Consider the following 23,269-nt stretch of genomic DNA (forward strand, 5'->3'; position numbering starts at 1 on the left):
TGTGTGTGCGTGTGTGTGTCCTGTGGGACCCGTCTTTAAGTAGTAAATTGTTTAAGTGCTTGTGCTGTATAAAATTGCAATTCTTAATATTCGGTTTAGCTCTGCTTCTTCCATGCTTCCCTCGTTCCCCAATTGTTGTTGTATAAATAAACCCCATTTGTTCAATGTTTCAGCTCGTTCGCATCTATTCTTTCATTGACTGAACGTGTCGTGTGCCGGGGAAAATTAGCAAGGCCGCTGTGCCACTGTAAGGGGACATCTGGACCGACGGAACTCGGCGATCAAATCGCTCGGATCGCACACGGAACGAGTACGCTCGCGGCTCGTTCCGTACGGGTGCCGTCGAGGGTGAATTTCCCCGGTAGTTTGGACCACGTGGGTATTTAGGTAAATTGAAATTGGCAATCGACCCTACCCCACGTGGTCTGTCTATTGGTGAGTTCGGTCCAAAAAGGGACCTGTACTTTTCCGAAGAAGTACGATCTGAATTCCAGGCGATCGATCGAGCCAACTCTACAGCTCCATCTCGCGGCCGGCGCCCGGCACCCGCAACAGTATTATGGCTCAGTCAGAGAACTGCTTGTACACTTGAGACAAGCCTTTCTCTCCACACATGTTTTTATACAATAAACGATCCATTCGACTATAAAGCGTTTTCTCTTTATGTGAATTTCCAACACACAGGGCAGGCTCAAAGTATCCACCTTCATTTCGGTAAGGAGTCACCATTCATGGACCAAGCTGTGAATTTTTCTGTTCTCAATGTTTTGGGCCAAGGGCTTTCTTCAGGATTGTTACTGAACCCAGGACAGCCTACAACTGGAGTGCGTTTGAAGTAATATTCCCAGGGATGGTTTTTAAGATCTCTGAGGTTCTTCGTCATCACTGGTACAACTTTGGCATTCTTCAGCTTCCAGGATTTTTTCACTTCATACTTGAGGTCTTGGTATGTGGTCATTTTCTTGAATTCTGCATCGTTCGTCCAAAATCACTTACATTAACACCTCAATTAGCAATGCCTTCTTCTCTTTTATATTGTACCTTGTATGATATCTGGTCACAATGCTTTGTTTTCAATGTTCACGTGCCCCATGAGATCATTGGGTCGAATGTGAGCGGTACTTCAATGTTTTTAGCGATTGCTTTTGGTTCATTTGGGCATACTGTATATATATATATATATATATATATATATATATATATATATATATATATATATATATATATATATACTGAAACGCAAAAGAAACTTACCACTTGTTTGAAATGTAATAAAATTGTAACAGTTCAAAATAAAACAAACCAACAATTGCTAATTGAAACATTGGCATTTTATTGATGACATGTCAAGTTTTTGACCAAGATACACCATCTCATAAGTTTGTTCTCCAGTACAGAACAGCACAGGGTGCAATGTCAGTCCCCTTTCAATAGCGTGTGTGGCCACCATCGTTTTTGATACAGGCAGTGCATCGTCGGCACATACTGCCTACCAGTCTTTGGATGGATTGCTGCTGGATTCTGTCCCACTCAGTTCTCAATGTCTGAAGCCATCTGACTTAGGACCATCTGCCTGTCCTGCCTTGCAGTGGTGACTCTTGGCCTCCCTGATTGAGGTCTGTCATCTGCAGAATTGTGGAGGGTGTCTCTGTCCACCAGGGCCGATATCATCTGGTGTGAACAGCCAAGGTGACGTGCCACCTCACGGTAGCCCAATCCGCCTTGCAGCATGCCCAAGGCACACTGCCGTTGATCCCTTGACAATCGCGGCATGTTGAATGAAATGCCCATTTTACACTGGCCTTTTTAAAGCCAATATCAAGACATCACGTGCAGCTCATTAAAATCATCTCGTACCCCTTGGCTAATCACTGACAGTCAAAACGGCTGTTTAACAGCTGTGCTATGAAGTGACCATTGAAGGTTCAAGTGACCATCCGTGACTGTTTTGTCTGACAGCGAGGACACTATTGTCCACAAATAAGTTCACACATTTACTACACACTGTGTTATTGTTGATATTTGAAGGTTTAAAAGGTGGTAAGTTTCTTTTGCGTTTCAGTATATATATATATATGTATATATGTATATATATATATATATATATATATGTATATATATATATATATATATATATATATAGGTTTGGTGATGGTCATGCTTGCACCACCGTCCATCCCCATTCCACCATCCATCACACCCCCTCCTGAATAAATTTAAGTTGATAAACTGTTGAATTAAAACGACATGATGTGGATGCAGCACAGACATGATTGGATAAATGGCCCCATTCTGCATCAATGTTCCTTGTTTATGCTTGAGTACCCACCTCCACTCTTTTGTTCCCTTTTATAGAACTGCCTTCCAGACTGTTCAATCCCACGCTTTCCCCCAAGACTTTAAGTAAGCAGTGCACATCTCATGTCATCCCCCATCCCCACCCAAAATATTTTCTACCCTCATTAACCCAACATGCGTTTTTTGTTTTACACACACACACACACACACACACACACACACACACACACACACACACACACACACACACACACACACACACACACACACACACACACACACACACACACACACACAGTTTCCTGCTCCTTGTTTTTGTCACCAGTCCATTTGCGGTGTCACTGCCCATCTTGTCCGTACAATGCCTTTTAACCCTTTGTCTCCTTGCTCTCCCATGATCCTAGACCTTGCATACAATTTTTTTTTTTAAAGGAAAAAAGTAAGGATTGGAAAAGATCTTTTTAATACAGGGGAAGGTGGAGGTACATACAAACAGAGCAGGTGGAATAGGGAAATCAGACAAAAGACATAATATGATGAAAGGGAAAGCAGGTTGGACCTGGACGTGTTCTGAAAGCAGCATATGAGTACAATCAGGCGAGTCAGTGTCATTTACAAGGAGTTGTGAATCGGATTTTTGTGATGCACAAAATGTTTCTTTTTTGTATACAAATTCTCAGCTCTTAAAAGAGCAATTATTAATATGAACAAAATATAATTACATAATTAAACTAGAACGGCACTCGGTATGGCGCATACCTCCACCATATTGAACAGTTTACGTTTTGTATCCCACGAATAGGCCACATCTGGATCCGGACCATTCGTCCTTGTCACACACCAAAATCGAATTGGCTTGTTCTTATCACCTACCCAACCATCCACCAAGTTTCGTCTGAAACTGTCCACAACTTTTTGAAATATCATGCAATACATAGTTTTTGGCCCTATCTCTTGATGATGAAGAATCACTTGCCAAATTAAAAAAAACATCTCATATACAGATCTTCACCAAAATCGATTCATTTCGTCCTTGTCACACACCCAACCTGCCCACCAAGTGTCATCCCAATCAGTCCATAACATTTTGAGATATCCTGCTCAGACAGGAGTGAAAAAACCTCCGTCCACCTTCGGTGGTGGAGATAGCTATTAGATAGGCATTCATGCATCAACACAAAAGTGAAAATTCGTGTTTCTTTAATTAAAATAAATCCACACCGCGGGCGAGCATTGATTATTGCATGACATGTCGTATCAACTTTCAGCTTATCGAGACTGCCATCACACAAAGCAGAGACATAACATCACAGCAACAGTCGCTGAGCTAAACATAGGGGCCATCTATATAATTACGTGTGCAAAGACTGAGGAATTTTAACCTAACTCCCCTGCCACCCCCACCCCAAAGTAGGACATAAATGTCCTTTTCCAATTCCCCCCAAACACCTACATTATCAAAACACCCTCGTGTCCTTTCCCTCACCTTACACCTCTTTGGGTTTCTCTACCCACAGTCCTCCAGCCTCTCTCCTCTTTCCCATTCTACAAATGTAATGAGATACCCATTAATCTGTAGCGCAGTGTTTTACACTGTGATCGTTAGTCTTAATCCACAATTATAGTAAATTGCAATAAATTATTCAAATCAGAAGTGTCCAGATAAAGTCCATTATACCGAGTTGTAAATCTGATGCGAAACCTTTTACAATCACCAGAAACATCCCTGAGGGGAAGAGCGATAAATGCATTGAACTTTAACTATCGCCGAACTCTGCCAGCTCTACCAGCCTTGCCCAACCCCTTTTTGGCTCCGCAACCTCCCCTTGATCCGGTTAACTGGTTCCTACCGCTGAGTGCTTTTGCGCCAGGTGTGTGCAAAAAGGCCCATAGGCGCTGAGCATTGACACTGCTCCCAAGCACCTCTGCCAAGCGCGACTCCTCCATATCGGCTAACCCAGCCAGGGTTCTGGCGTCACGTGCCAGTGAGCGCACAGTTTTTTCTGAAACACCAGGCATTCGAAGGAGGAAATCATAAGGCGCCGTGTTAAATCGTGAACCCGGAAAAGCAAAGCCACATTCCTCATCTGACATTATGGCCATAGCCTGTGGGTCAGGCTCTGGGTTGTTTTGCTTAAGCTCTTCAAAAAGCTCTGCAGCAGCATGTGGAGAGGGACACCAGAACAATCGAAGTTTTGGGAAATGTAGTGTAAGCAGTGCAAGCTTTGAAGTGATACCATGTGATGAGATTTCCTGCAGAAGGAGGAAGGAAACGGGAATTAGCAAAACAAATTATTGTTCAAATCACCTTGTCTTTACAACCACACTGTCAGAACATGCTCGGCTAATATGCTTCCATAATACAAGGGGCAGTCAATAAGTAACCTTAAAATGGCGATATTAATTCAACAATGTAATGTGTGCAGTTGTAGACGACATATGTTATATCTATTGGTAAGAGTCATGTTTTGCCTGTTTAAGATCTAGCAACATTGAGCAAATGACGTCAGAAGAGCAGTTGCAAGATGGCGGATCCCTTCGAAGCATGCATCAGGGAGGAGCAACATTCTGTCATTCGTTTCTTTGGAAGTGAAGGTGTGAATCCCAGTGAAATCCATCACAGAATGAAAATGCAATTTGGTGACGCATGTTCATCACTGCAGCAGATGTACGACTGGGACAGGAGTTTAAAAGTGGAGTTCTTTCAGTTTGGGTGTGGGTTGTTCGGGCACCCACCTTGCAGACTCTTTGCAGAACCCCAGCACGTTGTTAATGATATGGTGTGCTGAACCATGGCTAATGTTCAATTCGGAGACCACGTCATCCAGCACAACATGACTGTTTTCCCTTAGCAAGCACTCAACTCCTGCAACCATTTCTGGTGTGTCAGCTGTGTGAGGGCGGCCTGAGCGAGCAGCGTCCGCCACATTGGACATTCCACTTTTAAACTTCCTGTCCCAGTCGTACACCTGCTGCGGCGATAAACATGCGTCACCATATTGCATTTTCATTCTATGATGGATTTCACTGGGATTCACACCCCTGCTTCCCAAGAAATGGATGACAGAGCATTGCTCCTCCATGGCGCATGCTTCTCAGGGAGCTGCCATCTTGAAACTGCTCTACCGATGCCATACGCTCAATGTTGCCAGATCTAAAACAGGCAAAACATGACTCTTACCCATACATCTAGCATATGTCGTCTACAACTACACACATTGCATTCTCAAATTTATATCACCATTTCAAGGTGACTTATTGACTGCCCCTCGTATTTGCACACTCAACTAATCTTTTATCTCCCCAATATCAGCTTGTATTCCAGAGTGCTGTCTCTCAAGTCACAAGCCTTTCAACTTTCCACAAACACAGACAAATTACGACCTAAATTGGTGCTCCGTCCTACAAATCAATGCTCAACATGATATTATTCTTCTCGGACCTTGGTAATAGCTTGTTGCCTTTTTCCACTGCAATATTTTTTGAGTAAGCCAATAATTTATGAACTAATAATTATAATACATACCGCTTTAGAATTCATAACTCAATACAAGTTTTACATGACCAATCTTTATCAATCTTACCCTCTGTGCTTCACTAATGAACTTTCGAACTGCAGAACAAATTATACCTGAAATGCTGACCCTCCTGCACAATCTTGCAAGGAAAATGGCTGGCCAGCATCAAACTCAATGAGCAAAGCAGGCCTCGGATATCGTCGTGACATTGCCGTGCACTGTGAAAATAGCCGTCCATTGTTGAGGGAAGATACAAGGTCACTGATGCTCTTCCGTTCAACACACAGCTGAGGAGTCAACATGTAGTCCCCGATCTGCAGAGCAACATATTCGTTTCAAAACAAATTTAGTATTGAGGTGCCCCTTCCAAATTGCCCTGTGGAAATCAAGTCAAAAACAACGTGGACTGACATCAACAGCAACAACACAAAAGTGTGAGATATTCCCATGTTTGCAAAGGCTAGTTTTGGCAGTACAATACCAAACCTTTTGTGTCTCCATGGTTGGAGGCTCATGGAGGAGCTCAAGCATAAATCACATGTATTTAAAATAGACAGACAAATATATGAGACAAAAATGAGACTTGAATTCAGGAAAACATAGCTGCTGAGCTTGTGGGAAGTGGCATCATTTCCCAGAGCATTCTGGGTAATAGCGACTCCATCTTCATGATATCACCTTTTCTCTCCACACTCAGTGGGAAAATTAAGGATTTTCCTCCTTCCCATGAATGCCAACTTAAGGGGTTTATCTGTGCTCGATCCTTTAAATGCTGGGCATCAAGCAAGTAAGCAGCACATACCATTTGAAAGTCTTTGATACGCCTCCACCAAGGTCAGAATCAAAGAGCAGTTGATCTGACCGTTATAACACAGAGTCTGCCACATTTAATTATATTTTGGTGAACCTTTCTATGTGTCATTAAAAAGGTAGAATGCACAATTCAGTTTTAAAGCAATTTTGTTTGGACATCTAAAGAGAATAACAACAGCCATAAACACAACACAAAACAGAAGAAAATATGTAATGCAAAACAATTAAAGGGATAGTAAATATTTGTTCATTTACATGGTCCTTTTCGCAAATAACAAGATTGTAAAACATTGATATTAAATTCTGAACTCCACCACATTTATGAATTTGCCGGTATTAAAAAAAGGTTTTACCGAAGCAGCGTGCTTATTTTCCCCCACTCTCCCCAATATATATGTATGTATATATATATATATATATATATATATATATATATATATATATATATATATATATATATATATATATATATATATATATATATATATATATATATATATATATATATATGGAGCTGTTGAACATCTCCCAACACTGAAAAAACAGCCATTATTGGTGAAAATACTTTAACGATCGAAAGTAACCTTTGTGATATTGTGATAATATCACAAAGTCATGCAGTAAGGATATTGTGATAAAGATCTGCCTGTCACATTAACCAAAAACAGATCTTCTTGCTGATGAAAGATCAATGCTTTGCCAGTCCGGGGAGAGAACACAGTAGGGGAGGGAGAGTTTTTTCTTTGCTGTTACCTCAAAGGGAAAAGATTTCTGAGGATGGTATCTCAAATAGAAACCTGATGAAATGGGAAATCATGAAAACAGATGGTACTACAAGGGGGACAGAACAAAGTGGATATATATCAAGCTAAATTGCTGAGCGAGCCAGAGTTAGATTGAACTGACCGACTGCATGTATGCTGTGTCTTTCTCTCCATGGCCGTGTTTGATGTGAAATAAAAGGCTCTTCTCTACCATGATCAGTGTGGACATTGCTAGATCTCAATCAGCAGTGGAACCTGATCTCAACATATATATATATATATATATATATATATATATATATATATATATATATATATATATATATATATATATATATATATTAATCTGTTGAACCAAGCTGGAAAGGTATCCAAAAATTTGAATATTAAAAAAAAAGAACTTAAAATTACATTAAAAAACCCCAATAAATGAGTTCAAAAAAACCCTCAAAAACCTAAAATGCCATAATATTTTGTCCAAATACTACTAAACAGAAGGGTTTTGGAAGTGGCAAGAATGCGAGATTGTGTTATACAGTGTTCAAGTGTGGGGACACTGTATGTGTTTTATAAGTCATCAGCATTTTTCCACTTGTACAAAGGGAAAACTGGAACAGATAATCTGTTTTTGAGACCAGCTCAAGGATTGCTTGTGGAATGTCACCCAGCCGGGCCTCCCAGCCATAAGGGGTAAACAACATGCAAGTTGCGATCACCGAGTGAAATAGGTCATCAGTGTTTTTGTTAACATCTTTGCACTTTGGTTAGAGGGAAAGGATAAAATTCTTGTTTGTCTCTGCACTGTCAAAGGGATTGCTTTGTCAAGCTAAAAGGGTTGCTTGTGGAATGTCACCCAGCTGGGCCTCCCAGCCCTAAGGGGTAAACAACATGCAAGTGGCGATCACAGAGTGAAATAGGACATCGAGCTGGGAGAAGACAAGCTGGGAAAGGGGGTGACCCTTTACTTTCATAATTACCACAGGAGCTTGAAAAAGTAAATGGATGAACAACAAGATTAATCTTGCTTGACATTTGCACGCAAGCAGTCATGCAGGGGTCAGAGTAAAACTGCATATAAACTAGAACGGGCACTCATAGAGTGCATACCTTCACCGCCACTACTTTTTTTGTTCTTGGTATGAGTGTGGGGAACTGGTTTCATATTAATGGTCTTATGACACAAACCACATATCTATAATGTCATGACCCCCCCCCCCGAACTTTCGGGGGCTACGGACTAAACAACAATCAACTCACGTCGTTTTGGCGAGTCTTCACTCACAAGCTCGGTGAATACAACGTTTCAACAAGAGAAGGTAATCTCGTTTTCAAGGTCGTGACCCCCCTGACCTTTGACCCCTAACCGGTAACAAGAGTATGGGTGTCATTGTGTCATATTGCATATCACAAGATGAGGCGTTGAATTCTGAACATTTTGGCGTTAGTTGCATGCAAATTGAATAAAAATTGACCGTGTTATTGTAAAAAGACGATTTTGACCTTTTCGTGACCTTGACCTTGACCTGTGACCCGAACGATCCCAAAATCTAATCGAATGCTTCCTGGCTAATAACCAATTATCCCACCAAATTTCATGCAATTCGGTTTAATACTTTTTGAGTTGTACGAATCACAAGATTACAAACAAAGAAACAAACAAACTAACAAACAAACAAATAAATAAATACACGCCGACCAAAACATAACCTTTCGCAGAATGCGAAGGTAACAAGTGCTGAAGCTGAGCTTTTCAGAGTGGGCTGGACTGATTACTGTGCTCGGCCTGTCTCTCCAGATGCGCATATGTATTAAACTCTTCTCTATCTAAGATCGGTGTGGACAGAACTTGATTTCAATCAGTACGGAGTTCACCTGGATATTCACACAAGTATATAATTCAAGAGAAATAAAATTGATTTTAAAGGTTGCAGAATTTTTTTTTCGGAACTTTACTGCTGTTGATGGATTGTCTTTTACACCACCTTATTTAACATGCAACATTCGTTTATCGTGCCTGTTATTTGTGTCCTTCATGACATCTTTAAAAACAGTAAGTTGCCTTTTGGAATGATTTTCAATTTTGTTTGACTGCCAGACAAGCAGACAGAGTAAAAAAAAATTATCTCATTTCCCTGCACATGTGTGATCGGGACAAATTCAGAGGTAAAGTAGGGTAAAACTACAGGTTTGTTTTCTGATCCATGCTCAGATTTGTGTTCAAAATATAACATTCAATTTAGATCAAGTTGTTTATCATAAGCTGACTAAGGTTTACAGACAGACAAAGAAGTGAATCAATTACTTAACCCCGCTTTTTGTTTCACGTGTGGAGGGTAAAAACACCTGGGCAACATGTACTACGACCATTACAAAGATGTGCACATTCCTCAATGAAAAAAGTAAGAAAAAAAAGCAATATTTAAAAAAGCATCAAACGTCGATATCCTCAACAGTGCACACACACTTCAGATTTCCTGAGGGTCACACCTCTAGAGTAACTGGCTCAATCTGAAAACCACGGCGATGAAGCAAAGCAGGGAGTTCACTGCGAAACTCACGCATATCCACAACCACCTTTGAGATTTCACTTTGTACCTGACCACCTGCACACTCACGTGGGGGGGAATAGTTAGAAAAAAAAGAAGGAAATTTTCACAACAAATAAAGTATGATTCTAAACTGTTGATTGAGGTTTCAGTTCCCAATGACTGGACGAAATGCCACAGAAATCAGGAAAATGATCACATACCAGGATCTGAAAAATGAGGTCAAGAGGATGTGGAAATTGAAAAAAGCTGAAATTGTACCAGTGATGGTTAGATCTACAGGAATGATAAAGAAAGCCCTTACCGAGTATTTAAAAATCATTCCTGTGAATATTACTACAAACGAGCTATAAGTGGAGGCTGTCAGAGGTTCAGTGAAGATTTTGAAAAGAGTCCTTAGAACAAGGCTATGAGAATGAAACTTCACAGTTTGGTTCTTGAATCATGATCCTTTACCAAAAATAGGAGGTGGAGATTTTGAATTCTGGGAGTTGTTCCTCCCACCTCCTGAAACCCACAAATGGAGATAAGCCATCCATCCATTGGGATCATACTCTGTGCAGAGCGTTGGTGCTGCCTAAGCTGTCTCCTTGGCTATTGGGCACAATCCTGGATAGGCACCACTCCGACACAGGATACCAGCAAGCTAGTACTCATTTTGCCAACCTCAGAAGGATGACAGGCTGAATCAACGCCACCTGGTATCAATTAACCAGCCAAGCATGATTTGAACTCAGGACCCTGGGATCCCCAAGCTCACCACTCTAGCCATCAAGCCAACACCAGGCAAATGGAGATAACTATTTTCACCTATGTGAATAGGTGAAAATAGATAACTATGTTCTATTCACCCTCTCATTTTCCCAAGGTCATCTGCCATCTGCTTGGAAATCTGCTAACATCACTGCCCTGCATAAAAAAGGTGCAAAAACAGATCCCTGTAACTATAGACCAATCAGCCTTCTCCCAATCATCAGCAAGGTTATGGAATCCATCATCGCTTCAGACATGAAATCCTTCCTCTTCTCCAATGGCTTGATTTCCAATCATCAATTTGGTTTCAGACCAGGTCACTCTACCCTAGATATGCTGCTACTGCTCTCCCATCAATGGATGGAGGTCCTCAATGCCAGACAGGAAATCCGAGCCGTATCCCTGGACATATCACGTGCTTTTGACACAGTCTGGCACCCTGCCCTACTCACCAAACTCTCTTCCCATGGTATTCAAGGCCATCTCCACTCATGGCTCGCAGACTTCCTCTCCTGTCGCAGTCAACGTGTGGCCCTAAATGGAGTTCTTTCATCCCCTCTTCCTGTGCAGGCTGGAGTTCCTCAAGGTAGCGTTCTGGGCCCTGTTCTTTTTCTGGCTTTCATCAATGATCTCTCGGACTCTCTGGAAAATCCTCTATTTCTCTTTGCCGACGACTCCACCCTCTGCCGTACCATCTGTCATCCCTCAGACCGGCAAGCAGCAGCTTCTTCGCTCACTGCAGATCTGGATAAAATCACAAACTGGTCCAACACGTGGAACATGTCTTTCAATCCAGACAAATCTCACACTCTCACTATGTCTCTTCGAAAGGACCGTTTACAAAACCCCCCCATCCACTTTCTCAACAATCCTCTGGAAGAAGTCTTTTCTTTCAAGCTTCTGGGTCTCACTATCTGCCATGACCTTTCCTGGGAAAGTCACATTTCCAACCTTGCCTCAAAAGCCAGTCGCCGACTGGGAATCCTCAGTCGTGCAAAGTCCTTCCTCGGCCCTCTTGAGCTCCTGACCACTTACAAAGCTTTTGTCCGTAGCCTGATGGAGTACTGCTCTCCCCTTTGGGCTGGTGCTCCTGCCTCCCACCTTTCTCGACTTCACGCTGTCGAAACCAGGGCTTTTAAGATCATTGGCATCTCCCGCAATGAAGCTGAGTCTTTGGGCCTCTCACTCAATCACCGCAGGTTGGTCGGTGGTCTTTCTGTCTTCTACCGACTCCTCTCCAGCCTTGCCCCCCCTGCTCTCTCTGCGATTTGTCCCAACCACATTTCCACAGGGCGCTCAAGGTCCGCCAACAACCCCCTTCTGGTAAAACTACCAAAATCACGAATCACTGCTCATCTTCACTCTTTCATTCCTCTTTTTTCCCGCCTTTGGAATAAACTTCCTCACTCTATTCTTTCCCATTCTTCCCTTCAGGCTTTCAAAACAGCTGTTCACCACCACCTCTTATCTTCCCCCATCCAAATCCTCGATCTTTTCTACCCCCGATAATCCACCCAAGCCCACTTCCTTCAATTCTCCTGCTTTCCTTCCTGAAAGTCCCTTTAATGTCCATCTTCCCCTCGCCATGTTCCCCGTCCCATCCCCATCCCTCTCCCTTCCACAGTTCACCTGTGTCTGTTCCCCAATGTTTTGTCCCTTCCACTCCCGCCCCTCTTGTCTCATGCCTCCTTGCTGTGAGTTGTGTGTTAGCTCTCATACGAGCCTCGACCAAGGTATACAAAAAAAAAAAAAAAAAAATAAATAAATAAATAAATAAATAAAAAAAAAAAAAAAAAAAAAAACTAACGAGAAATCAAATTAACTCTCCATGAACACCAGTTCAAAAAACATCGTTATGGCCAAATCAGAAATCATTTTTATTTTGGTTATTTTTATGGGGTCCAAGTAGACAGTTCGGTCTGTGACACTTCCATGCCCTGAATGCTAAATACTGTACATATGTTCATTACGAGACCCTACCATCATTTTCCATGCATTTAGGCCCTAGGTGAACACCATTCCACCTTGTGAAATCAACTTATGGAGACAACCTCAAGAAGCTTCAAATGTGTTTGTTGTTCACATTTGAGCCGATAGCTGAAGATGCAGTCAGGAATCCCATGTTAAATTCCCACACAATGTTAATTTGTCGATTGTGACCTAATGTCTTTGTAATTCATGCACAAAAAAAACAATACATGTACAAGCTCTTCCATGCATCTTTTCCTCGACAGTATATAAATGAAAACAAAATGTAACCTCCCACATTTTGTTTTTTTTATATAAAAAGTTACAGCCCATGGAAGAGCCAGAACAAAATGAACATCATGAAAAGAGGGGAGACACACCAACAGCAGGGCAAAGGGACACTTAGAGGAAGAATGGGTGAAGCGAAGAATGGAATCAAGGGGAGGGAGAGAAGGGCACAGGGGTTGGATAAGCTGGATACAAGTTCAAACACAGCAAGAAGAGAAAGGGAAAAAAACTTGAAACGAGACAGAAATGGAACAAAAACGAGAATGAGGTAGATGGAGAGGGAGGAAAACACAATAAACTGGAAAAGAAGGTGTAGGTTTGGGGAGGGTTAATTAAAGCAACAATGAGTATGGATCAGGGATGACCTGAGGTGGTGGTGCACAGCCTTCTTAAAGCCCTGGAAGGAAGAATGTGATTGAAAAAAACTGAGGAAGTTGGTTTTATGGGTGAGAGGAGAGCACAAATCAATGAATGGTGAGCAGTGAGTTTGGATTTTGGGAGTTTCAGGAGAAGTGGGTTAATGGTAGATAACGCGCATATTGCAGAAAGCTGGGGGGGGGGGTAGGTGACCGAGTGAAGGGTGCAAGACCAGAAAGGAGGCGACAGAAGACAGAGGCTACAGACCTGTCTGCGACATGAGAGCAACAGGCCCAGATACTCCGCTTCATCATGGGAGATTCTAATGATTTTGAAGGCCTTGGTTTCCATGGCATTAAGAAGTGCAGGTGTGAAGCAGGGAGGGGAGCCAGCCCAAAAGGGAGAGCATGCTGCCTCCATCATGCTGCCTTGTAGGTTAATAAAACTTCAGATTTGCCAAAGAAAGACTTTGCATAACGGACGATGCCCAGTCGGCGGCTGGCTTAGATAGGTCATTTGCCCAAGAAAGATCATGGCTGGTGGTAAGGCTCAAAAGTTTGAGTAAATGACCCTCTTCAAGAGGTTTTTTGAGGAAGTTGATGGGAGGGTTCGCCAAATGGGCCTTTCGGACAGACAGAGTGAGTGTGAGATTTCTCAGGAATGAAAGACATATCCCATGTGTAGAACCAGCTTGTGATTTACATCAAGGTCTACAGAGGGAATAGGCCGATGCCTGCCTATCTGAAGGATGAGGGATGGTATGCCAAAGGGTCTCTGTTCCCCACTGTTTTGTCCTTCCCACTCCCACCCCTTGTCTCATGCCCCCCTTTCTGTGCATTGTGTGTTACATCTCATACGAGCCTCGACAAGGTATACAAAAAAAAAAGGTAGAGCCATCAGCAAAGCTCACCCAAGCAATGATGATGTTCACCCAAGCAGGATTTTCCAGAAAATTGGAAATATCATTGATGAAGATGAACAGAAGTAGACCCAAGACACTGGTTTGGAGCAATCCTTCCTCGATAGGGAGACAAGATGAGAGCATCCTATTGAGAGCCAGGCATTGACCACGAGTGTCGAGGAAGCCATAAGCCATGAGAGGAGGTGGGGTTGGATGCCATCGGGAAAGAGTTTGGGGAGCTAAGCAGGATGCCAGACAGCAAAATACTTGATGTACTGTATGTCGCGAGAGATGGCCATTCTCTCGTCTGAGATTCAGGGCTTTCAACCACTGTTGTGAGAGCAAAAGCAGCATGTATCGGGAAGAGCAACCAGGTCTGAATCAAAACTGATGGTCTGAGATCAGGCTATTGGAAAAAAAGGAAGGATTTGATGACAACTGCAATGATGGATTCCATTACTTTGCTTAGAATTGGAAGCAAGCTAAAAGGTCTGTAAGTTAAGAGAATCTGTTTTTGTGCCATGTTTGGGTATTGTAGTGATGTTGGTTGACTTCCAAGTAGACAGAAGGTGACCTCGGGCAAACTATATGGTGAGCAGAGCAGAAAGAGGATGTGCAAGATCGGCAGAGCATTTTTAAAGAACTTGTACTGATGCCATCCATGCCTGTCGCAGAATCAGAGTTGATGGCTGCCAGAAACCTCTCCAGCTTCTTGGGTGAGAAAGACAGTGTGAATGAGCAGTTGGGCAGGAGAGGGTAGGGGAGGTACAGGGATCGAGGGGATTTGGTAAAGAAGATACGAAAGCAAACACAGAATTGAGGAATTCGGCCTTCTCACATGCAGACAAGGGTGAGGTGCCAACTGAAGTGAGAGAAGGGATGGAGAGGGCGCATACTCTAGAGATGCATACACTTGACAAGGCACCACCAGGTTTCAGTTTAAAATACAACATACTGTAATTATGTTGCATCTTATAAAAACACATGACCTAACTTGCACCTAATGGATGTAAGCATCAGCTATTTCATGTAACCTTCACACATACCTGCTTTCCAAGAATCCACTGTAGCATGTGCTTTTCTCATGTCACGGCTCAGGTCAAGGTTTGTGTCATCCCTTCCCTCCCTCTCAATCGGCACAACCATGCTGGCTTTCTCGCTGAGAAGATCACAATATTTTGGAATGAGTTTCAGCCAATACGCCCCAACTATCTACAGAATGCAAGTACTGCACTGTGCGTTCCAAGTTGGGAACCCTGGACATATGAGGCGCCGCGAGGAGGAGTGATGTAAGGGACACATCGGCTATTTTGGAGTTAATGCCATATAGCACTATTTTAACCCTTCCCCTATCATCCGAGCCTATCATTATATCATTAAAAAATGTCGCTTACATCACTCCTCCTCGCGGGGCCTCATATAATTAACTCTAAAACAAAATAAATCACCAAATACTAGCACAGTGATTAACTAGAGAGTTCATACAACACAATACCATGAACAGTGTTCAAGAACAGTTCAAGTATATACGTCGATATTAATAAAATAATGATTTTAAAGATCGTTTAAAAAAAAACAAACAAACAAAAAAACCCCCCCGAAATTTAGCACGACTGAAGCCATCTTATACACCACCCTAAAACTGGTGTTGGCTTAACGGTTAAGGTGGCTGGCTTAAGATCTTAGGGTCTTGAGTTTGAGCCCCTGTGAGACTGTTTAAATAACACCTTCCGAGGTCAGCAAAATGAGTACCAGCTATTTAATAACAGTGGCACTGCATCACTTCCAGAAAATGATGCAACCATCAGCAACAGGATGCATACAAAACAACAACACACCACCCTTATGCACTGAAATAAGACGCTGAGTCACGGTTTAGCAGATGAAGTCTTCATTCATCACTATAGAACGCAGCGTCAATCGGCATTGTACATACTGTAGCTATATCGACGGCCTCTAATTCATCCTGCCTGACACTGCACTTTCTCAAATGCCATGGCCACTTCCCAGGGGCTGTGCTTGATGGCTACTATTACATAAACCATCCTAGAGAACATGTCCAAGTACTGAAAAACTGGAGTTTCCCAGAAATACGATTCAGGTATTTGTGTTCTGTAGTGTTCAAGTCTATAATTTAATTTAAATAAAGGTTTAAAGAGGTTTAAAAGCATTAAAAAATTAATTCCAGGCTTTACCCAGCGTCTATTACAAGCCTGGTGTTGGCTTAGTGGTTAGGGTGGTGGCTTGGGATCCTCGGGGTCCTGAGTTCGAGCCCCACTGGCCACTGAATTAACATCGGGGGGTGGGGGGGGGGTTGACTCAGCCTGTCATCCTTCCGAGATCAGCAAAATGAGCACCAGTATACTGGTAATTATCCCTGCAGGGTCGAAGGCGACTAAAGTGTTGTCATCAGGAAGGGCATCTGGCCGTAAAAACGTTGCCACAAGAAAGGGTACCATGATTGGAGCCCGCAAAAAGCTGACCCTTGCTCAGGGCTAAAAGGCTTTAAAATGGTGTGATGATGACTCAGTGTCGATTACACCACCCGAATCTAACACGTTACATTGGTTCTTCGTGCCTGTTGTATGTGTCCATTGTAACGTCCTTAAAACTAGTAAGTTTCCTGTTTAGAATGATTTTCAATATTGTTTGACTGTCAGGCAGGTAGACAGACTAAAAATAACTTGTGTTATTCCTCTCTGCGTTTGTGCTATTGGGATGAATTCTGAGTCCAGGTACGACAGACTTGTCTTCCTATTCAAGTTCAAAATACAACATTTGATTTCAATAAGTTGTTCCTCAATCATAAACTGATAAGATAGACAGATGGATGGACAGACGGACATGAACCCATTGCTTAACCCCACTTTTCGCTTCACGTGCGCGGGGTAACGATCTCTCTGATGAAGGTCACTCCAGCCGAAAAAGTGCAGTAAGCCTTTGTCATGTGCGATTGGGCTGAATGTTTTGTATACAAAATGTTAGCTTATGGAAGAGCGAGGTGACAGATGGTAGAAGGCAATGCATTGACAGTGGGATAGTATGTGGACACAACAAGCAAATGATGAACAAAGAGGAACAGAAGAAACGAAACATTGTGACCTGGAAGTAAAAGGTGTCAGTTGGTTAAGAATTAGTGGGGATAGAAGAGATCACAGGTAGGGATGGACGATGACCTGAGATGTTGTATTGGTGCATTGTCAACCTGAAACCCTGGAGATAAGAGTGGGATTGAAAGGACTAAGGCAGATTCACAAATAAGGGAAGAGTGAAACAAAGCAGTGTAGGTGAGCAGCAATCATGGATTTTGGGAGTTTCACAAATCGATGATTACTGGAAGAACACAAGCATTCTGGAAAAACTCGGAGGGATGAAATCTCCGTTCCAGGTTTTCAAGTCTGCTGTCGGCTGCCACCTCATGGTGTCTGTTATTTCTCCCACTGAGCTTTATTATCGCCATGGTTTTTCAAAAAAAAATAACCGGGAGGATATTGTAATCAGCTCCGTTTGTCGGTTTGTCTGTTCATCCATCCGTCCATCATGCCATCTCCTAAAGGCCCTGTCACACCTTGACGATTTAGCCAGCGTATACCGACGTATGAAAAATTTGTCTAAAATGCTGGCATACGTCGAATACGTATGGGTAAGTTTTGTATACATTAAGAGCACGCTGGCATACGTCGTAGTACGCTGGCATACGTCGTAGTACGCTGAGCTGTTTGACAAATTTTCCATGCTTGAATTTTTTCGACGTATGCCAGCGTATGTCTCACACGTTCCGCATACGCTTGGCCATAAGTTGTAGGCACGTTACGCGATCGTTGACACACGTCGACACACGTTACTTGTAAGTTACTCATAAGTTGAAACACGTCGAGGTAATGGTTAGCGTCAGTGTTCCAGACTTCCTGTTTTTTTTTTTTTTCGGTATGACGGTGATGTTGACACTTCGATTTCTAGTGCGGTTATAATATAATATAATTAATAGGCTGCCGCTCAACGATTTAAATCATAACCGCACCAGAAATCGAAGTGTCAACATCACTGTCAGACCGAAGAAAAAAAAAACAAAAAAAAAACAGAGAGTCTGGAACATTGACGCTAACCATTACCTCGACGTGTTTCGACTTGTGAGTAAGTTACAAGTAACGTGTGTCGACGTGTGTCAACGATCGCGTAATGTGCCTACAACTTATGGCCAGCATATGCGGAATGTGTTATACGCTGGCATATGTCTAAAAATTTTCAACATGCTGAAAATTTGTCGACATACTACGACGTATGCCAGCGTGCTTCAGCGTGCTTTTAACCTATACAAAACTTACCCATAACGTATTCGACGTGTGCCAGCGTAGTCGGCAAATTTTTCATATGTCGGCATACGCTGGCTAAAACATCAAGGTGTGACAGCGGCTTGACACTTCAATGTCTGGTGCGGTTATGATTTGAATCGTCGAGCCGCAGCCTATTAATAGCCTACGCCACGTGATCGTCGGCGATACGCTGCCGCGCTATGCATAAGTTAGGCTATCGTTGGGCATAGGTTGTGAACGCCGACAACACGATCAGCATTCGTTGATAAAAGTTATCTATATATTATCGAAACGTTCTGTGTACGTTACTAATACGTTATGCATACGTCCAAAACAGGAAAAAAAAAACATCAATAGTTCAGCGTACGCCAGCGTTTTACATACATTTTGATACCTAGCCATACGCTGGCGAAAACGTCAAGGTGTGACAGGGCCTTAAACGGTTGAGCAGAAATTTCACCAAACTTCATAGTTATTATCACCACATGACAAGAAGATGCAACTATTGGCTGAGTATCATCTTTGGCCATGCCCCCTGGTGTGGGGTCAAAAGATCAAGTACTCCAAAAATATAATAATGGGAACATTTTTACACATTTCTTAATGAAACTTCGTATATGCCATCAACATTGGGGGACGTAACGATTTTTTGGGGATTTGACCCCCGGTTCATGCCCCAGGGGATGGGGAAATGGGTTCACAGGTGTCAAAAAGGGGAAAAAAAAATTTCAACTCAAAATTTGATATTGAATCATTCCTGGTGGAATTTTTTGTTATCCTTCAACTTTGCTTTAGGTGGGAGGCATGGGAATTTGTGATGATGCCACATCGACTTCACTCTCATTACATCTGTGAGACCCTGTCCACACCCTTCACTCAATTCCTCCTCATATACTGTGAAGCATCAGTGTGTTCTCGTTATGCTGTTTCTCCTATTTTGTGTCTGGTGACCCTTTGCCCCTTGTCAATTTGCTTTTCCATGAGCCACAGTACCTGAATATATATATATATATATATATATATATATATATATATATATATATATATATATATATATATATATATATATATATATATATATATATATGTACACGTATTTACAAGCATGGTAAATCAAAAAGCATGCCTGCTCTTCCATGAGCCAACATTTCGTATTCTAATAATATAAAAGTACGGCCTGTACATCTAGTGTTAAAATTGTTGTGAAGTTATAAAATAATTTGGTAGAAGGATGAAACGTGTATGGACAATACATGGAATAACAAAGTACATGAAACATTAGTTAAGCAGACATGCAAGATGGTGAGATAGGGAGAAAAAGTACGCACCGGATAAGCATTTCAAAGGCTTCCTTTTCCTTCCGCAACGTGGTGAGATATCTCTGCTCCTCTGTGGAACCTTCAAACATTAGAAAGTAGACTCTGTAAAAAGTAGACGAAACTCCTCAGCAATGATGCCCTAGGAGTGAAATAACTGATAATTACACAATTTGTATTATTTTTTTTACAGGAATTGTACAGTTATTCTAAATAAAACTCTTGCAGAAGAACAATCGATTACAAGTTGAACAGTGCATACCGAAGTGGTAGGCCAGGTCTGCTCGCCCGAAACACCTCGAGCTGCCGGACAGGACCCAGGTCCGCATCATAAAGTATTACATAGCGTGGCTGCAGTTCACGCAGGAGGCGTGTTAAGCTGTATGGGTCTGCAGAGCCCCGCAGTGGGTGCAGCACCGCTATGGAGTCAGCCAGCAATCCAAGCCGCTCTGACATTTCCACGGAGAGCTTACATTCGCGACCTGCTTCATGCAAGCCTTTAACATCACCACACTCAGGTTTTATCACTTCATCTTCCTTCTTCTGTTCCTGATGGCGTTCTTCCTCTCGATTCTTTTCTTCTGTGTCACATTCCATTTCCTCCTCCTGCTCCTCCTCTACTGCTGCTGCATTGTCCTCATCTTGAAAGCAAAGTTCTTTCCCTTCGTCATTCTCATCTTCTTCCTCCTGATCAGAGTCATTATTTTTGGGATGTTGCAACATCTGTGTCAGTGTTAAGTCTCGAGGACCCTTTCCTAATCCACTTTCCTTCTCTTCCTTTTTCTTCTTTCCTTTCTTATGCCACCCTTTACTTTGGCCCTTTGATCTTGAACCAGTAAGTGCGGGTCTCTTTTGACCTCTGAACACTGTTGAAGGATTTTTGATGCAACCTGCAGGTTGGAGCCATTCCGTAGATATCTTTGGCATATCTAACACATCGTTGGCATCAAACCTTCCATCAAGGCCTCTTACACTATTAGCACTGCTGCTGCTACCACCACTAGCACTCCCAGAATGTGATTGCTTAAACATGTTTTGTAGGAGGGAATCTGGGCCTCGGCAAAGTAATTCACGGAGCTGGGCACAAGTTTTGTCATCACTTGCACACACCAATACCTGGCCTGCAACACAAACACAGAAATAAACTCGTCTTTCCTCACCTTGTTGTCAAAATTGCTGTACACGTTGTCAAGTATAGAATCAAATGCAAATTAATGACTACAGTGAAGTCAATGGCACGCCATTGCAAATCCCCATGCTTCCCACTGAAAGCAAAGTTGAAAGATGGCAAAAGGTTCCACCAGGAATGACCCAATATTCAATTCTGAGTCAATTTTTTTCCCCTTTTTTACCCCTGTGACCCTAAGTTCCCATTCCCTGGGGCATGAACCAGAGGGTCATATCCAAAAAAACTAGAACGACAATCTTCGACGTCACGTCATCACGACGTCACCAGTTTGCCTCCGCCTACATTGTTACATCATTATGCATACTTGTACCAAGTTTGATTTAAATCCCTGAACCCGGATTTTTAAAGATTAAATAATTCTGGCTGCCAGACCATGTGTCCGATCAGGTTGAAATGTAAAACATATATTCCACATGTCTACTCCATCATAACTGTGACGTTTCACATCGATTGATGTGAAATCGATGCAAGAGAATCGATGCAAGAGAATCGATGCAAGAGAAAGATATTTTAAAAATAATTTCATTCAAACCAATATGGCTGCCAGACCATGTGACCTATTAAATATTCAGGAACACCCTGGTATCCCCAAGGCTTGGGGAACATGTAAGTGAAGTTTCCCCTCGATCTGTCAAACCGTTCTGCAGAAGATATTAAAATGTTTATTCTTCAAAAAATAGCTGCCAAACCATGTGACCAATGACGTCATTGGTGGAGAACTTTTTGTTTATCATGGATAGGCGATCATACCTGTAAAGTTTCGCCTCATTCTGTTCAGCTGTTACAGAGAAGATTTTTGAAGGTTTTATGTTAAAAACAATATGGCTGCCGAACCATGTGACAGATGACGTCATAAATTTCTTTTTTTGCCAATTACAATTTAGCCCTAGATGACCCTCAAAAATGTTCATACTGATCAGATAAAGCGTTTGGCATATGCAATTATGACATCATAATGAAGCCACATATGACATAAAAAAAAATCAGTTTCCCATGGAGAGTACTTCACATGTGCCACGTTTCAATTTTTCCTTGTAGCGTTTGAGATACAGAAGTCTAGTTTTTCCTTTTTTTTCAACATGGTTGCCACACCACGTGACCTATGATGTCATAGTTATCACAAAAACATTCTACATGAGTAGTCACATCTATGATGGAAAAAAATAAATAAAAAACTATGCCACCCCGCTTCGATAGGACACCTTCCCACGACGTCCTCTTTATCATATCAAATTCAGAATGGGTGGCCGATCACGTCTTTGGAGTTTCGCGTTGATCGGATAAGACTTTTTGTCCAAAATGCCTGCAAGACCATGTGACCGACGATGTTGAAATTTTCAACCAGTAGTACCCATGCCGAGTCGATTATATTAAAAAAACATTTTCTCTGAAACCGCTTAGCCTTTCGATGCATGACTTTGCAGTGATGATCCACCACTGATGCTGCAAATATTTTATTAAACAATGACCTCATCAGTCAGATAATGTGGCAGTCATGTTGGTTTTAAGGAAAATTCAACAATTATTTCTCTGAAACCATTTACCTATTATGACTAGAGTTTGCAGTTAAAAATGACGTGAGTCACGTGGTGTGGCAACCACATTGGTTTCAAGGAAAATATTTAAAAAATATTTTTCAGAAACGGCTGTCGCGATTGATGGGAAACTTTGCAATTGTAATCCACTGCCCTTGCTCCATGCCAACACAACTTGATTCACATCGATCCATTAAGCGGTTTTGGAGAAAAAGGTTTTAAAATTTTCGGTTTTCACACTAACATGGCTGCCAAACCACGTGACCTATGGCATTGAAAATTTGGACTCTGTCCAGGATTTGGGAGAGGATCACATGTGTGAAGTTTTCTTTTGATCGGATAAGGTCTGTTTTTCTATCTAATATGGCTGCCACACCACATGACCCTGACGTCATACTTTCCACACTGTATGCAGTAATAGTGTTAGATGATATTTGGTAAATTTCACTTCGATCGGAAAAGCGGTTCCAGAGAAAACATTATTTACTATTTTTCTTCAATCCAATATGGCCACCGAACCATGTGACATCAATTATTCTTTATCATCCTATTGTCAAGAAGGCATGCTGAATAGGTGTGTGAAGCTTCCCCTCAATCTGTATAGCCGTTCTGGAGTAGATTTTTGAAGGTTTTCGGGACAATCCAAGATGGCTGCCAGACCATGTGACCAATGATGTCATAGTTACAAAAACTTTATTCAACATGGCTGG

At 42.0% G+C, this 23,269-nt stretch overlaps 1 protein-coding gene across 2 annotated transcripts in view; it reads right to left on the reverse strand.

Annotated features, from left to right (window-relative positions):
• Positions 1-3,481: 3,481 nt before the first annotated feature.
• Positions 3,482-23,269, reverse strand: part of ERCC4 (ERCC excision repair 4, endonuclease catalytic subunit) — a 30,385-nt gene continuing 10,597 nt past the window's right edge. For both annotated transcript variants that reach the window (XM_085887812.1, XM_085887810.1), the window contains 6 exons: positions 20,098-20,956; positions 19,848-19,940; positions 15,253-15,365; positions 9,881-9,996; positions 5,930-6,130; positions 3,482-4,551 (listed from right to left, as the gene is read on the reverse strand). In XM_085887812.1, coding sequence (XP_085743938.1) covers positions 4,060-4,551; positions 5,930-6,130; positions 9,881-9,996; positions 15,253-15,365; positions 19,848-19,940; positions 20,098-20,956 — 1,874 coding nt within the window. In that variant the 3' untranslated portion in view covers positions 3,482-4,059. The remainder of the gene's footprint in view (positions 4,552-5,929; positions 6,131-9,880; positions 9,997-15,252; positions 15,366-19,847; positions 19,941-20,097; positions 20,957-23,269) is intronic.

Source organism: Eptatretus burgeri, chromosome 7 (assembly GCF_056783735.1).
Source record: "Eptatretus burgeri isolate ZD-2024b chromosome 7, Ebu_testis_v1, whole genome shotgun sequence".
In the NCBI taxonomy this organism is placed as follows: domain Eukaryota; kingdom Metazoa; phylum Chordata; class Myxini; order Myxiniformes; family Myxinidae; genus Eptatretus; species Eptatretus burgeri.